The sequence below is a fragment of the Varanus komodoensis genome, unplaced genomic scaffold, assembly GCF_004798865.1.
Source record: "Varanus komodoensis strain SLA01 unplaced genomic scaffold, ASM479886v1 scaffold20_1, whole genome shotgun sequence".
In the NCBI taxonomy this organism is placed as follows: Eukaryota; Metazoa; Chordata; class Lepidosauria; order Squamata; family Varanidae; genus Varanus; species Varanus komodoensis.
The window spans coordinates 10,414,642-10,432,714 of record NW_025335587.1 but is presented as its reverse complement, the minus strand read 5'-3'; the positions used below and the strand labels follow the sequence as shown (position 1 = coordinate 10,432,714).

The window sequence follows — 18,073 nt, the reverse complement described above, 5'->3', positions numbered from 1 at the left end:
AGGACAAGGCCCAAGTCCCCCATCCCGAGGCCCAAGCCACCCACCAACAGGACCTCCGTCTTGTCTGGATTGAGCTTCAGTTTATTGGCCCTCATCCAGCCCATTACCTCGGCCAGGCACTGGTTCAGCACAGCCACTGCCTCACGTGGATTGGTGGAAAACGAGAGGTAGAGCTGGGTATCATCAGCGTAGTTCATACTGTTCATACTGTTTTGTTTTGTTTTGTTTTGTTTTGTTTTGTTTTGTTTTGTTTTGTGGATGGGCACAGACACCCAGTTAAGGCTCCAATTCTATAATCACTTACTTGTGAATAGCTCTCATTGAACTCAGTGAGACTTCTCAGGAGACATGTATAAGATTGCACTGTAAGTGTCCATGTGTCATTTAAAAAGTTGAATGTTACTTGAAACAAGAAAGGAAAAAGCCTAAGAGCTGAATTCGCTCCTGATTTAATTGCATCCAAGTTTGTCCTCTTCACAGTGAATGTATCAACTGGCTCATCCTAGAAGGAAAAACTGGTATAAAAAGTCCATGCACAAGCTGTTCCACACACAGCATTTATGGTACACTCATGATTCCTTATGGGTTCTTCCAGTTTTGCTTCTGTTTTTCAAGTGCTCTTTCCAAGAGTGTTTGTTTTGTTTTGAAAAGGAGCGTTATTTTTAAAGTGAAAGAAAATTTATTTTCCTACTATTGTATTTCTACTATTCCACTTTAGCACAGCAGCATTTAGAGGTTCTATAGCCAAAAAGCAAGAGCACACTCAGATTTGAGTACACTTAGGTTTCTCTTCAGCACTGAACTTGAAGTAGATACAGTGAAGAACATTACTCTGTATTCTACCTGTTCAGGTCGCTATTTCACAGCAAATTTTAAAATGCAGACTACACTAATGGGTTGGAAGACCAACTGATAATATCACCTGGGTTGATGATGGGCTGAGTGCTGTGGTGGCACATGTGGTGGACATCGTATAGCAGCTGGGTGCCCTTTAGATCTGCTGTATGGCAACTCCCATTATTCCCAGCCAGCATTGTATTGGTGACAAGAAATAAGCAGCATTCCTTTAAATCAGGGGTCTCAAACTCGCGGCCCGCGGGCCAATTGCCGGGATGGGTGGGGCACGGGGGAGGGGCCCTGCGGCCTTCAAAGCGCCGGCAGCACCCAGGCCAGCCGCGGGATGAGCGACGCACCACCACCGCGGTGGTGGAATACTTGATGTGGCCCAGCCTCACCCAGACTCTACTTCCAGCGGCCCCCAGGTAAGTTGAGTTTGAGACCCCTGCTTTAAATCCTTCATAATCTTTCCTACTGCATCCAGAAATCATTTATCAGGTCTTGTGCACAGATTACTACCTGCTTTTTATGTCCATTAACTTCCATAGACTTTGTGTGTTGCTTATACTTAGGGAAAGAACCACCTTCCATCCTGTATCACTCAAATTATTTCAGTTTTAGTAAGTATTTTAGCATTTAGATATGCCTCATTCCAACTTTCTCAATATGTGTTCAAATTTACTTGGGTGGGTGCAATCTGTACAGAATGTGTCACTGGAACTTACCAATTCTGCCACTTTTGGCAGTCTTTGTGCCCTGGCTTTAGAAATTCATCCCTTCCTTCTTGTCAGTGTGTGTGGGAGGGAAGATACTATTTACTAAAAATACTACTGAATCATCTCTTAGTCCACAAAGTACTAAACATTTATAAAATGAATAATACATTGCAAAACTTCCAATCAAAAGTGGAAAAGAACTGTTTTTAAAAACCAAAAAAGAGTATCAAATGCCAGGAAGACCTAACAGCCTGCCTAAAGCTAAAGATGGAACCATTCTAGTCTCCCCAGGTATTGGCTTCCAGAGTTAGGATGCTGCTACAGAAAATTCTTGTTCTGTATGGTCACCAGTCTAGTTTCTCTTAGCAGTAAATCACACAGCATCCAATGAATATATTCAACCATATCCTAATAGAAATATTTTAGCACTGTAGTGAATAATTATATAATAAGAATCAATGTAAAGTCAAATTTAAAACATCTTTTAAAAAAGACCTGAACACTGGCTTAACCATCTTGCCAGCCTTTTTTAAAACCTGGCTTAGCCTCTTCCACCAGCCTCTTCACTATCTTGCCAGCCCTTCTCCTCTGAGCAGCATCACTGCTGGCTGGATTGGGGCTCTGCCTAAAAGAAGTACAGAAACCTTCTCTGAACCCAGGAGATCTCTATTTTAAGCCTGTGGGAAATACCCCCTTCCTGGGCAAGCTCCTTCAGTGCATGGTGGCCAACTGGTTCCAGGCACTCTTGATGAGATTATGTGGATTCATTTCAGTTAGACTTCAGGCTGGCTTTTGGCACAATAACAGCTTCAGTCACCCTGTATGATGACCTATGCCAGGAGAGAGACAGGGGAACTGTGACCCTGTTGGTACTCCAGGATCTCTTGGTGGCTTTTGATATCATCGACCCTGGAATCCTTCTCAGGTGGCTGGCTGAGTTGGGAGGAGGCTGAGTGACAGTGGGTCTGCTCCTATTTGGATCACCAGTTCCAGAAATTAGTGCTTGGGAAATATTGTTCAGCCCTTTGGATTTTCCAGTATGGCGTTCCTCAGGAAATAGTATTGTCCTCCATGTTATTTGACATGATACCTCTGAGTGGAGTCATCCAGAGTCATGGAGTTCATTGTCGTCAGTATGCTGCTAACACACAACCCTATTTCTCCTTTTCAAATTCTATTGGTGAGGCTATACATCTGCTAAATCAGTGTCTGGCTGAGACAATGAGATAGATGAGGGAAAACAAACTAAAACTCAATCCAAACAAGACTCAGCTGCCGTTAGTAAATGGTTCTTCTGCCAGGATGGAGGAAATTCAGTGCTTCAGTTGCACTTCCTTCGAAGGACCAGGATTTTAACTGGGGGTGGGGGAGCTATCTTTCTCACTTGAGACTCAGGGGCTTCAATGACATGGAATGTCTTCTACCAGTTTCAGCTGGTAGCCCAGCTATTCCCTTATCTGGGCAAGGATAGCCTGTTCCAGTAATCTGTATTCTGGTAATCTCCAGACTTGATTACAGGAATGCAGTTTATGTGAGGTTGCCCTTGAAGACTATTCAGAGGCTACATCTAGTGCAAAGTGTAGCAGCCAGGCTAATAACAGGTATCGGAAGTTCTAAGCACATAGCATTAATTCTGGCCTACTTGCACTGGTTGTTTTCAAGCCCGATTCAAGGTGCTGGTTTTAAACTATAAAGCACTACCTGGCTTGGCACCACAATACCTGATAGAATACTTCTCCCGACTGCAATCTACTGAAACTCCATGATCAAGATCTGGGGCTTGCCTCCAATTGTGACCTCTGGAGGAGGCCTGGCTGGTGGCCGCAAGAAAAGAACCTTCTCACTGGTGGCACATCAGTTATAGAATAAGCTCCTCACTGAGACCTACCTGACTAGTATCTTTTCCGTACCAGGTTAAGACTAACCTGTATAACAAGGCATTTAATTAGTTTAATATTATATTAATATTATACCGGGACATTATGTCAGCAGCATAACTGCTTTTGTGATTTAAGTGTATAGCTTTTAAAATTTTGGTTTAAAATTTTGTATTGTGATTTTTAGGATGTTTTAATTATCTGTACTTTATATTGTGTATTAATTGTATTTTATGTACTGCTGTAAATTGCTTAGAGTTTCAAGTAACAGGCAGTATAGAAATGATAATGTTAATAATAGATATAACCATGTGCACACAGTCTACAGACCTTCATATTACAAAAAGATAAATAACTGATTCCATACAATGGCAAGCAATGGAAGCCTATTGTCAGAAGTTTAGTTCCCTATATCATTGCTTCCTTAAAATCAAATGAATATAAAAATAATTACATATCATTTATGATAAACAAAGACACTTCAGGCAGGCCTTAATTTGATGTGCAGTGCACCACATTTCATAGAAGCAACTTTTTTGGCTTGCTCAGAATCACACTATGAATATCTACTTAATATCGCTTAAAGCAAAGGCACCTATTTTCTTCTATCAGATGTTGGGGGGATGATAGGCACATGCCCACAGCCAATTTGCTTTCCATATATTCTTTTATCTAATATAACTTGACCCCATAATGTCAGTGCCAGGTGTTCAAATGTCAATAACTATTTACACTGTCCTTGACTTGCATCTGACCCTTTCACAACAAAGCTACAAGTAACTCCACTGCCACAAACGTGTCAAAAGTATGTCAGAAATGTTCTGTTCACAAATATCTCAACATAGTGTTTAACATACTAATAAAGTTGTTGCATTTACTATCTCAGTATTTACTTTAAACACTTAAAGCATTTAACCCCAAGAGTTAGATGGAAAACTTATTCCTTATTTGTCTTAGTTGACGTTCGATTATCATATTATCAGGTTACTGAAAATAAAAGTATCAAACTGAAAGGGAACAATCTGAGCATCTCCCTAACCAAGAATAGCACAGCCAAGTTTACACTTTATCTTAGCAGTATGAAAATAACAGGTACACAGCTATCTTAAGTGTTAGTGGACTGGTATGTACAAATAGCCAAAGACACCAAGAACTTTTCTACACAAGGCTATTAATTACTCTTATCTATTTTCAGTTTTGCCCTAAAATTGAGATTTGAGCTCTACACAAGGAACTGTTTATTTTCTGCTTTTCTGTTACATAACCTTTAGGAGGCACTATGCTATAGCAGAAAAGCACAAATAAACAAGTGGGAAAATGGCTTTTCATTTGCTTTCAGAAATAATAACCCCATTAACCTCTACCAGGAAATTACTCTAAAAGGCAGAAGTCAAAATGAAGGGTTACAATATTATCTAAATCCATAAACAACTGTAAGGAATAATAACACAATCAGTGCCTCATGGAGAACAGCTGCTGACAGTGGCTTTAAAGAATATATACAATACACAAATATTTACAGTTTAAATGGGAATGAGCTGGGGCTGTTATTCTTTTGCATATATTCAAATGAACTCCTGCAGAACCATATGCAATGTAGCAACAATGTGAAAACTACTTTACAAAAACAATTCATCCCATGGAAAATGGCCTCAAGAAATATTATTGCTATTTTCAACAAAGAGATTTCTAAAGTACCTTTCTTTTTGTAAAAATGTACCTTTCTAATCTATCTTTTAACACACATACAATTCTCCCTGGTTTAATGTCAACAACCTATTCTTAGAGAGTTTCAGCAGCGTTTCCACCCACACTACAAAGCAAAATGATAGAATATAAACAAGCATAATTACTGACGCGTTGCCAAGATTTGCCACTGCACTCCATCATGTAGCTGTAATTTAGCAAGAAGACACAGATTATAGCAATGCACTTTGTTATTCTAACTAACTAATAAGTTAGTTATTCCAGATTGGAAGTGTCCATGTAACAGAGAGGAGAAATGCAGTTCAGTCTCTCTCTAGGCAGTGTAAGGTAAAGTGTATCATAGGAATGGAACTGTATCATGAATAATGGAACTAAGTGGAAAAGCTTAGGATTTAGTATGGGAACAGGAAGCACTGGGATAGAAGCACTCACTGCAGCAGGTCCACATGGACTATTTGTGCACACTTAATACTGTATAAAGGACTTTTCTCTAATCCAAAGCCTGCCAGTAATTATGCTAATGAAACAGGAACCTTGCCATTGTAAAGGTACATGGAAATGATTATGCACTTGGTTAAAAATAGGATAGCAGCTGCTCTAAACATCCCCAATTTGTTTCTTCTCATGGGTGTTCTTTGTAGAAAGCAAACACATGGAAAAGGTTAAAGCACTGTAGATCATTTTTCTAAGTCTATTCCTATAAGGCTTGTTTGTTTGTTTGTAAAGCTAGGGCCAAAGCAGTCTTGCACTGGTTTTCAAGTGCTTCCTTCCTTTCCTAGCACCTTCATATTTTGTTTTTATCTCTGCTTGCCTTGCACTAGACCTACTTTTGCTTGCTAGTGAGCTTATCTATTAAATCTATATCCTGCTTGTTTCATACAATAAACACAGAACAATTTACATCATTCTTCTCTTTACCACCACCACAACAACCCTGTGAGGTAGGATGGACTGAGCCTGTGACTCCATGTTGGCTCCATGGCCAAGCAGGGACCAGAGCCTAGGTCTCCTGAGACCCTGTCCCATGCTCTTCAACACTACACTACACTGGTGTACTAATGGTTGATGCCCAGAGCTACACTGCACTCTTATGTGTGCACCTTGAAGCACCCTCTGCATTTCCTAGCACTTTTTGATCAAGGCACTTAGGTTTTCTTTAAGAAATTTGCCAACACCCCCCTGCCATCATCATTAGTCACATCTTGCCAAGATATTATAATCCTCACAGTAGGTCTCTTCTCATCAGGTCATTATTACCATGTCAAAACAGAAACACTCAAATAAATGTGGAATGGAGGAGGAGATCAAAGCAGAGGGCCCACTGTTCACCAAATCTTGTAAAAAATCTGCTTTAGTTTCAAAAAGGGATTACTGATATTCTTCTAATTCCCACGCATTTGGTTGGAAATTTGGAATGGCATCCGGTGTCACACAATCAATCTTTTGCTCCTGCAATGGAATCTTTTTGTCCCTAGTACCCCTAAACTCCTTCCTTAAACCTATTCCTGAAGGTCCCCTAGCCCTCCAAGCAGATTTTGGGGGATGTCAAGAGCTTTAGGGAAAGGTGAAAAAAAGACAATTTGACTGCTGGATGCCATTCCATTAGTGGGCAGCCATGACTGGATGCAACCCTTGAGACACAGTGTAACCCAGGCAGGCTGACAAACTCTGTTTAACCACCGACAAAACATAATTCACAACTCAACAACAAACAACTATTTACATCCTGGCTAACAAACCATAGTTCAGTAGTGCAACTGGGTTCAGACAAAACCCATGATTCAATGACAAACCCCAGTCCTTGAGTATGGATTTTTTCATCTGAACTCAGCTATGAGCTTACTGCAGCCCAATGATTGCAATGTGTTCAAATGTGCTTGACTCGTTACTACAGTGTTCTTCACTACAAGCCTCAAGGGCCACTGGAAATTTCCATCACTTCAAAATTGACTTTCTATCATCACTTGCATTTTCTTTTTGGCACTCAATATTTCATTGTGTTAGTGTTGGGTAAATGTATATCTCCTTATAACATTTTCAGGACCTACTGCTGAAATCAACACATAGATAAAGGCCAACAGACAGGGATAATGGGAGTTGTAACATTCCAGATCTTGTTGGATTACAAGTTCCTGACTCCTGATTTAGAAAAGTACCACACTAACTTTGAATACTAAGTGAATGAAATTAATATGATGTGTGCATTATTGTCAAGGTTAATGGAAACTCTATTATTTTCATTCATGGTTTTCATATGATAATTGTGGTATCCTTTTCCTTCTGCAAATTTTATAGTGGCTCTACTTCTACACAAAGATAAAGTTCCCATCTTTTGGGGTCAGTGGACATGTTTAGCATTTTGAAAGACTGTTGTGGGTGCTCACACAAAATGGCTGCAATGGCAGTAGCATTTGCCTACTCCTAAAATAGCTATGTCCTACTATTACTGGGTCAGGTTCAGCCTGAGGTCAACTAAGAGGCAAATGAGCAGAGAGGCATAAGGGCAATTGTTTATCACTCTAACAAGAGGCCATTCAAAGCAGGAGAATAGGTAGCCACAGGTCAAAAGCAGAGGATTACCAGTCAAGAAGGAAAAGTCCAGCAGTACAGTCTGAAGCATGGACAAGGTCAGAAGTGAGTAATCCTACCTACAAAGTGGTAAGTAATCCTACCTACAAGGCAGTCCAAAGTGCAAAGTCTAGAACAGGGGTCCTCAAACGTTTTCACCAGGGGGCCAGGTGAAAGGTGCCGGCGCTGGGTATGGGCTGGCGCGGGAGCAGGGGTGGGGCACGCGGGCATGGCGAGGCGGGGTGGGGTGGCTGGGCATGCACTGCGATGCAGTGGCAGGCGGGCGATGCAGCGGCTAGCTTGTTTGCTTGGAGATTGTTTTCTCTGAGCAAGTCCAAAATGATTTCTGCACGAGCAAGTCGCCGCCTCCCTGCGTGGGGTGGTGAGGCGGGCGGTGGTGGGTGCGCATGTGGTGAGTGGGCGCATGGGCATGCACACGGCATGTTCAAAACCTCTGAGGCGGGCTGGATAAATGGCCATGGCGGGCCGGATCTGGCTCCTGGGACGTAGTTGGAGGACCCCTGGTCTAGAAGGAGTCCAAGGGATGGCAGCATAAAGGATGAATCACAAAGCAAGGTTTCAAGATAGTGGAACTGGGAGAAAAATAACATTCCAACAACTATCAAGTTCCACTGGAAGCTTATATAGCCAGAGCTTTCAAGCACCTCATCCAAGTCTCAGCTGCAGGCCAGCAGTCCTTTGGCAGGTGTCTTCCTCATAAAGCAGACATTTATACATAAATAAGCCTTTACTCATGAGGATTCTGCAAGCTACAGGTTTTGTGATGCATGTTTCATCTCTATGTGGCAGTCACCACCTCCTGGAGTCAGTGTGTTTGAAAGCTGGGTGGATGCTCAGTCTCTTCCTTTGACACCTCAGGAAAATACTAGTCTTCAGGGGTCATATATGTGGGTTCCTCAGAGTCTATTCTGTTGAAGGGTGTGTTACCTGAAGTCTCACTAAAGTCAGGAAGCCCCACAGGGTCTCTGTGCTCTGCCAGATCTAGTTCTTCCTCTGTTATTGGCCTATATCAGGGTCAGGCATGGCCCACCACAAAACACTCATTTCCCAGGAGGCAAACTGGTGAGGCTAAAAGTAACTTGCTCAAGAACTTAAGTACAAGGCAGAGGTGTTCGTCTGAGTTCTAAACACAAAATCACCCCTTTGAACACAAATAAGGAAGTCACTGGTGGGCAGCACTTCACTTTGTAGCATACCAACCTCATAGTTGAATAATTTTAGAAAATCTTAAGAAATCAAATAAAAAGCAGGAAGTTGGCAAATACCAGGAGTGATGTCTTAAGGCCCTTTGGAGCCCATGGGTACCACTGAAGATTCCAGAGATCCAGAGATGCACTAACAAACATTAATTAAAAACATTGTAGAACTTTAAGAAAATACAGCTTTTCTTTAGATGTTTAGATGCCCCAATTCTTTAAGAATAACATTTTAATATATGGTCTTGAAATGTCTTTATAGCAAGTTCTTTGACAAACTCCCTCCCCTCCTACCAAATACAAAACATCACTCCTCAATATGTATTGTGTAAAAAAAAATGCTAAACCCACTTATATACAATTAAAAGCAGAAAAGTACTCTGGATAGTTGGCTTCAAATTAAGCAATTACAAAGTAATAACATGGCAAATGTTTCTTTCTCAGGACAAGAGCACTACACATTTTGAATATGACGGTGATATGGTGCCTTCTAGAGGACAGTGAGCTCAAGAATACTACATTGCAATATTTCTCATTAAATCAAAGATATACACTCATGGTTCCTTCTATAAAGGGAAATATAGAGTATGTTAAAAATGTTTCAAAAAATACAGGTGGCAGCCTGCTACATACCAATTTGTTTTGTTATATTAAGGCATGCAGCAATTCTTATTACACATGGAAAATACTCTTTCAGATAAATTCCTCTTCACAGAGCAAAATAGAAAAATACACTAGGAAATGGATACATAAAATACAAATGATTTCTATGCACAGCCTTTCATGTTTAACTTTGGCATGCCCAATTCTGACTCCAGTTAGACAGCTAAATTTATGAGCTTCATCAGCTGGAGGGGAAAACAATGCTAAATAATTTGGGAAATGTTGGCATGTTGGTCCAAAGGAATTTGCTAATGCTCTTCCCATGCCAGGTCATGTATACCAAATTGGGCCACAGTCAAGGGGAATCAAGCAAGCCTTGGTAATGCACTGCTCTTACATTCACATATCTTGGTTTTGTTCAGCAGAGCTGCTAGTTGCCTGCACTCAGCTGAAGTACTTTAAATATCAAGCATATGCTCTCTAAGTGGTCCCAGATGTGCATGTGGAGCTGTGCTCAGTCTGACACTTAGTTCCTCCCTGTCTAAATCCTGGTTGTGTACCCTCTTTAAACCTCACTATCCTTAAGCTTGTAAAAATGTTCCATGGTAAAAGAGTTCTTATACAAATACACAAAATGAAAAAGCCTGGTTCTGCTCACAGAGTCAGTGATCATTTGTTTAAAACCAACTTATGGTTAAGTACTCCTGTGACTTTGAATTGAGAAAATGGTAATAAGGTTGTCTTTTAAACCTTATAACTAGCAGCCTGTTCAAGGCATTTCACCCAGCAGAAGATGCACCCAAAGAACTTGCACAGCAGGCAAAGAATTGGGATGGACAGAGGCCCAAATAAGCCATCATTGTGAGAATAATATATTTATAGTGCAGAATTTCTGCTAATTCTGGCACTGAACACAGCCCACCCACACTAGGCACTGCAAGAACACATGGTGAGAGACAGGCTCTACTGCCAAAGGCAAGATGCCCAAACAAAGGGAAACAAAAGCTTTCCACCATCCAGGCAATTGGCTGGGGATGACATGAGTGTGTGTATCCAGTCATGATTTCCTCTTGGGACAGAGAGGATGAGGAAGAAGTGGCATTCACCTATCCCTAAGAACCATTTCAGTGGTAGTCTTGTCCAAAATGATCAATAATGTCTTCATGTCACTGCCAATATAATATGAGGCATGTCTCCATGCCATACCTCTGTGTTCTTTCCTATGGTTACCTGGTTGCCCTGGGATCTCCTACACTATCCTTAAAGCATAATCCACTTAGATATTTTCCTGCACAAACCCTATAAAAATGAATGTGAGCTTCACAAGAATATTCATGAGCTCAGCAACCAGAAGTAAATCAACCCAGGCTTCAAGGACATGAAAATTGCTCTCAGCTGTCCTATGGTGGGGAGGAGGGAAAGACGCCAGGAAGAGCTGCAGGCTGTAGTATGGTGGTTGGCTGGTGGCTGAGAAATATGAAAGAAATGTTTCACCTGGAAAAAGCATCAGGCCAGTTAGTGCTACTGGTATTATACCAGAGACTGTTTACACTACTGCAATGGTATTTACATTAGCAATAGTCTTGCACTGGATATTGCTGTCTATTTTAGACATGATTTATATGTATGACTGGTTGGTGCTGTACTTTATGGGTGTGCTACAGACATACAGGGATCAGATCTAAAGGTGAGGGAGGGAAGAGGCCAGTGCCTAAGAATAAATGACGACAGGAGGACAGTGGACATAGACAGGGGGCTTTTAAGTTGCCACTTTACCAAAGCTTGTTCAAGATTAGGATTTGGTCCTTTACATATGTTCTCTTTCTGGATTTTTCCCTTCCTCTGACTTTCATACTACATATAGAAGTATAGTGAACTAGTTCTTATTCTGTTTCACTTTGTCATTTGTAGATAATGCTACACTTTCTTGCTTGAAAACAGAAAGTCACATAAATGCTTGCAAGCCATAGGAGAGGCCCTCGATGATGACATCACCACCACAGCTGGTATAGAATTTCCATACTACACAATAGCCAAAGCTCTCTGGGAGGTTTACACTGTGCAAAGCACAGTCAATGATAATTGATGAACATACAATCAATCCTTTGCATAACAAAGCCTGTGGAAAAGCAAGACATGGCAGCCTACCTAACTAGAGGCACAATCTGTAAACAAGGCTACCAGATAAAGAAATATAGATGCCCTCACTTATGGAGTGGACAAGTGGGTGAGGACTGCAGGGTAGATGACCCCCCTCCAGCTAAACCTCTGTATCATAGAATCATAGAAGAGTTGGGGGGGGAGGCCATCGGGTCCAACCCCCTGCTGTCCAGATGGCTGTCCAGTTTCTTTTTGAATGTGTCTACGGTGGGAGAACCCACCACATCTCTAGGCAGTTGGTTCCACTGTCGTATTGCTCTGACTGTGAGGAAGCTTTTCCTGATGTCCAGTCTGAATTGGGGTTGTTGCAACTTGAATTGATTATTCCGTGCCCTACACTCTGGCATCAGCAAGAAGAGAGCTTGACCTTCCTTTTTGTGACAGCCTTTGAAGTACTTATGGAGGGAAATCATGTCCCCACTCTGTCTTCTCTTCTCAAGGCTGAAGTGCCCAGTTCTCTCAGTCTCTCCTCACTGGGCAGTGTTTCCAAACCCTGAATCATTTTTGCTGCCCTCTGCTGGACCCTTTCTAATTTACCTGCATCTTTCTTAAATCTTGGTGCCCAGAACTGGACACAGTATTCCAGGTGAGGTCTGGAAGAAGGAGTGAACAGTCTGCTGATCAAATTTGCAGACAACACTAAAACTGGAGCAGTGGCCACAACTGAGGAGCAGGTACTCCAGATCCAAAAGGATCAGGACAGACTATGGAAGTGGGCAGGAGACAACAGGATGGCATTCAATGTGGATAAGTGCAAGGTCTTGCACTTGGGGCATAGGAATAGCTGTCATAAGTACAGGTTAGGTGACAAGTGGCTGGAGTGTAGCACTTGTGAAAGGGACCTCGGGGTACTGGTTGACTGCAGGCTAAACATGAGTCAGCAGTGTGATGCAGTGGGCAAGAGGGTGAATGCCACCCTTGGCTGCATAGCCAGAAGTGTGGCTTCTAGATCAAGAGAGGTATTACTACCACTCTACACGACTCTGGTGCGCCCGCAACTAGAGTATTGTGCTCAGTTTTGGGCCCCTCATTACAGAAAGGATATAGCCAGGTTAGAGTCAGTGCAGCTTAGGGCCACAAGGTTGGTGGCCGGTTTACAGGGGGTGGGGTATGAGGCGAGACTGAGGGAACTGGGCCTCTTCAGCCTGGAGAAGAGGAGACTTAGAGGGGATCTGTTGGTGACATACAGGTATGTGAGGGGATGTCACATGGAGATGGGTAGAGACTTGTTCTCCCCTGCAGAGGAAGGCAGGATGCGCTCCAATGGAGCAAAGCTCAGGGAGCCAAGGTTCCACTTGGAAGCCAGGAAGCATTTCCTGACAGGACCCCGAGGGTGTGGAATGAGCTTCCACGAGAGGTCATTGAGGCCCCATTGGTGCAGGTGTTCAAGGATAGGCTGGACATCCACATGGTGGGCATGTCGTGAGCGGAGCCGGCTGGTGCCGGAGGTCAGACTAGATGGCCTGGGAGACCCCTTCTGACTCGCTCTGTTTTTATGTTTCTACGTCTGACTGGTGAGCAGTATAGAAGAACTACTACTTCTTGTGATTTGGAATTATAAGAAATAATTCTGTTAATGCATCCCAAAATAGCATTTGCCCTTTTTGCAGCTGCATGGAATTGATGTCTCATACTTAGCCTATTGTCCACAATTATTCTGAGATCTTTTTCCTGCTCAGTTCTGTTTACTCATATATTCCCCATCTTGTATTGATGCATTTGGTTTCTTTTTCCTATGTGGAGGACTTGGTCCTTGTCCTTATTGAATCTTATTCTGTTGCTTTCAGCCCAGGTGTTCAAGTTTATCAAGATTGCCCTGAATCTTCATTCTGTCTTTTAGGGTGTTTGCTATTCCAGTTTTGTATTGTCTGCAAATTTGATTATTTTTCCTTGTCCTTCCTCATCCATATCATTCATAAAGATGTTGAAGAGCACTGGGCCCAGGACTGAACCCTGTGGCACGACACTAGTTACCTCCCTCCAGTTTGAGAAGGTGCCATTGATGAGCACTCTTTGTGTCTGCTTTAGCAGCTGATTTTGGATCCACCTAATAGTTTTTCCATCTAGTCCACTTTTTGCTAATTTGCTTATCAGAATGTAAAGTGGCACTATGTCTAAAGCTTTGCTAAAGTCTAGCTAGGCTGTGTTCACAGTGTCCCCTGTGTCCATTTGGGAGGTTATCCAGTCAAGAAATGAGATTACATTAGTCTGACAGGATTTGTTTTTGATAAATCCATGCTGGCTTCTATTAATCACTGTATTTTCTTCAAGATGCTTGCAGATGGATTTTTTTAAATGATTCTAATAGATAATGACATATTTCTCTGGAAAAATTCTGGAGCAGTCAGACTAACTGGTCTATAGTTCCCAGGTACATCTTTTCCCCCTTTTTGAAGGTAGGAACAACATTAGCCCTTCTCCAGTCATCTGAGACGTCTTCTGTTTTCCAAAATTTATTGAAGATAATAGCCAGTGGTTCTCAGAATTCATCTGCTAGTTCTTTTATGACTCAGGAATGAAGTTCATCAGGCCCTGGAGACTTGAAAGTGTTTATTCTACCTAGATATTCCTTGACCATTTGTCTGTCAATCTTGGGCTGCCATCTCTCACTTTCAGCTCGAACGTCCTCTTGATTGCTCTTACGGGTGAAGACTGAGAAGTAGGAATTGAGTAGGAATTGAGCGCCTCTGCCTTTTCCTTGTCACTCTGCCATCCACTTTAAGAAGCAGGGCACCCTTCTCTTTCTCATGTCTTTTGTTCTGGATGTACCTGAAGAAGGCTTTCTTGTTGTGCTGAGCATTCCATTGCTATTCTCAGTTCATTTCCTGCTTTAACCTTCCTGATGCTATTCTTGCAATTCCGTATTTCTTTGCAAGGAATTGGTAAGTCAAATTGTGGCCTCACTCCCTTATGTTATGATGCTAAAGCTCATTTGCATCCTTTCTCCACAACGAATGAAACACTTTGAATGAAGCCAAGCTTGGTGATCTGAATCAACAAGAATACCCTGTCCACATACCTTTCTGCATATGTGCTCTTTTTAACAAGAGAATTATTGTGTTTCCGGGAGACTAAAGACCCTTAGCCACGAAAATACACCACTTTCTCAAAATCACTATCTTTTCAAACTTCATACTAGTTCTCTTGGTTAATATCCTATTGAATAAGCAAATAAGTAATTTGCTTAAGCTTAATTACACTGATGAACATAGGTTAATCCCATCTTCTTTGATCAAGACTTGTGGACCAGAGTACCAGATCTTCTGCTTCTTTCTCCCATTGCTCCTCATCTTGGCTTCCGTCTTTCTTCTTAAACTCCAGAGCAGAAGTAGTTTGAGATCCAACTATGATGGCAATTATGCAAAAGGAAACAAAAAGAAAAAAATCATTAAAAATCATTTTGCAAAACAGTGTGGTAGCAATTATTTAAACTGAGAATTATTTTTCTGAGAATTAGAGAAAAAGAATCATGTTCTGCAATTCTAGACAAATACTTGCCTTGGGAGACTATGTAATCACCTATAGAGGTGTTAAGGAAAAGACGGTTAAGCTATTTACCAAGGTTGGGTTCTTACACCTCTTCAGTCTTACAGAACAAACTTCTCCCATGTTGCAGATGTCCCAACCATAGTATGAAACTTCTGAGGATTAACCCACATCTGGAAGACCTCCATTCTTGCCTCCATGTTTTAGGATACTCCTAGCAGGAGCAAGGAGGCTGTGATAAAACCACTCCTAAAAAAGCCAAACCTGGACACAGAGAGCATTAGCAACTATAGGCCTGTAACAAACACCCCCTTTTTGAGTAGTTGGTGGCTGGGCAGCTCCAACCATTTTTGGAGGAAACAGATTATCTAGTTCCATTTGAATCAGATTTCAGTTCTGGTTTTGGGATGGAGAGTGCCTTGTTCACCTTGTGAGATGACCTTTGCCAGGAGAAAGACAAGGGGAGTGTGACCCTGTTAATTCTCCTGGGCCTCAAAGCAGCTTTCAACACTATCGACCATGATGTCTTTCTGGATAGGCTGGCCAGGTTGGGAATTGAAGAAACTGCTCTGCAATTGTTTTGCTCATACTTGGCAAACCAATTCCAGACGGTGTTGCTGGGGAATAGTACTTTGTCCCCATGGCACTTATGTCATGAAGTGACATTCTATACCTCATGGAATGTTCCATTCAGTCCCTCATGCTGTTTAATATCTACATGGATCGACTGGGGGAGGTCATAGAATCACAGGATGGTAGAGTTGGAAGGGTCCAAGAAGGCCATCAGGTATAACCCCCTGCTGTTGCAGGATGCCAAATTACACCATCCCATTCAGATGGCTGTCCAGTTTTTTCCTGAATATTTCTAGTGTAGGGGAGCCCACGATCATGATTCTGGTTCCGGACTCCTAGCAGAGCAGAGCAGAGCGAGCTGTCCCAGCTGGTCTAGGACCTCTGGGACACAAGCAGGCAAGGTCCCAGGGAGTGAGTGACTAGAGTGAGTGAACAGGGAGAGCAAATTCCCGTTGCAACAACCCCGATTCAAGCTGGACATCAGGAAAAGCTTCCTCACTGTCAGACCACTACAACAGTGGAACCAGCTGCCTAGAGAGGTGGTGGGCTCTCCCACCCTAGGGACATTCAAAAAGAAACTGGACAGCAATCTGGGTGGGATGGTATAATGCAGTGTCCTGCAACAGCAGTGGATTGGACCTGATGGCCTTTATTCCCCCTTCCAACTCTTCCATTCTATGACCTCTCTAGGTACTTGGATGGTACCTATATTGTTTTAATGCACACTGTTAGTCACCTGGGCTCATTGAGCAATAGTAAGGTATAAAAATGTTAAATATTAAGGTATAAAAATGTTAAATATCTGGCCAGGGCGACTTCTATCTGGCCAGGGCGACTTCTTTTATATTTTATATTTTTTATTTATTTTATATTGTTAATTTTAATTTTATATTGTTATTTTTGTATTTCATTGTATTTTATTGTGTTGTAAGCCGCCCCGAGGCTTCGGCAAGGGGCAGCATAGAAATGTTCTAATAAAATAAATAAATAAATGTATTCATACATATTGATAGACAAATTTTGTTCTTTCTGATTTATTACTGTAGTTTACAGAGAGCAGCAGTAGAGTCAACAGAAAAAACTACTGGCCAAAGATCCAACAGTAAAGTTTACTAAACCAGTTTTAAATGAAAACTTTATGTTACCTCTGACAACTGAAATTTATTACAGGAACTTTATATGCAATCATTGAAAGTGTGTCCCAATAATTTTTTGGCCTTTATCCACAAGTCCCTTTAGCAAGATCATAATGTATGCAGAAGGCAGAAAATAATTTCAGAAAGTAGAAGGTGGGTGGCATTAATCTTGTTGCTTTTCACCAAAAACAGGGAAAAGCTGATAGATGAATGTTCACAGGACTTTTACAATAGGAACGGTATACCAAAGTGTTACACTTTCCTAGATATGATGTGCCACAACTTGAATGTTGGGAAAAGCTCACCATCAAGAGTTCAGCCTTGTGGGAAGATGAGAGAAGGATGGTCAAGATCTTTATGCCATGACAACCCACCCTGCAATTAAGTTAAATGTATTTGTAAAACCACCCACAACCCACCCAACAGACAATCAAGTTCCCTGTGAGTTGTCTGCCCTCTTGTTCCTGAGCTGGCATCCAATGGGACTTGGTTGCTAAAGCTGCTGTCTCCTCTCCTCACCATAATCACAAGCCTTTCTTTCATTCACCACGACATCCCACCCTTTCCCTATTTCCAACCCCGCCCTCCCCCAGAAATCATGCATTGACATTCAGGGCCCCACTGGTACGTTGAAGGGGCTGCCACTACTTTGTCATGATTTTTTTTGCAACCGAAATTTGTGTACATATTTTTGTAATTTCAAAAAAATAATTTTCTAATTGAACTTTGGTAAATGCACACTTGCGCAGATCCAAAACAGTCAACTTTGCTTTGATAGTATCCTGGAGGCTGCCTACTGTCAAAGTACAGCAGGCACCCACATGTATATCGACCCAAAGAAGCTACAAAGGTGTTTATTTCTGTCTTTGTTTTCCTGTGGCAGCTGTCAAGAGGCAAACTGTCAAAAGTTCTGTACTCTGGTAAAAGGGGAACAGCTCTCACTGTTCCATCTTCCTGACCACATGAGTTTCAGCTAAGGGTGGAAAGATGCAGGATACCAAGAAGAGCCAGGTCCAGCTGAAACAAGGAGCGAATCTCACTGCGAAAGGGGTCATCTAAAGGCCATCACCCTTTGCAGGCAAAAATCACTCAAGGCTTTGTTTTCCCTCTATAGCTCACCTTTTGACAACTGTCAAGGAAAGCAAGGTCAAAAATCAACCTCTTTGCAATCTCTTTGGGTCAATATTTGTAGT

At 41.9% G+C, this 18,073-nt stretch overlaps 1 protein-coding gene across 1 annotated transcript in view; it reads right to left on the bottom strand.

Moving 5' to 3' along the window:
- Positions 1–14,898: 14,898 nt before the first annotated feature.
- The window catches only part of UBE2U (ubiquitin conjugating enzyme E2 U), a 47,734-nt gene continuing 44,559 nt past the window's right edge, over positions 14,899–18,073 (bottom strand). Inside the window, exon 10 of the mRNA XM_044430352.1 lies at positions 14,899–15,029. Within this exon, the coding sequence (XP_044286287.1) occupies positions 14,899–15,029 (131 nt within the window). The remainder of the gene's footprint in view (positions 15,030–18,073) is intronic.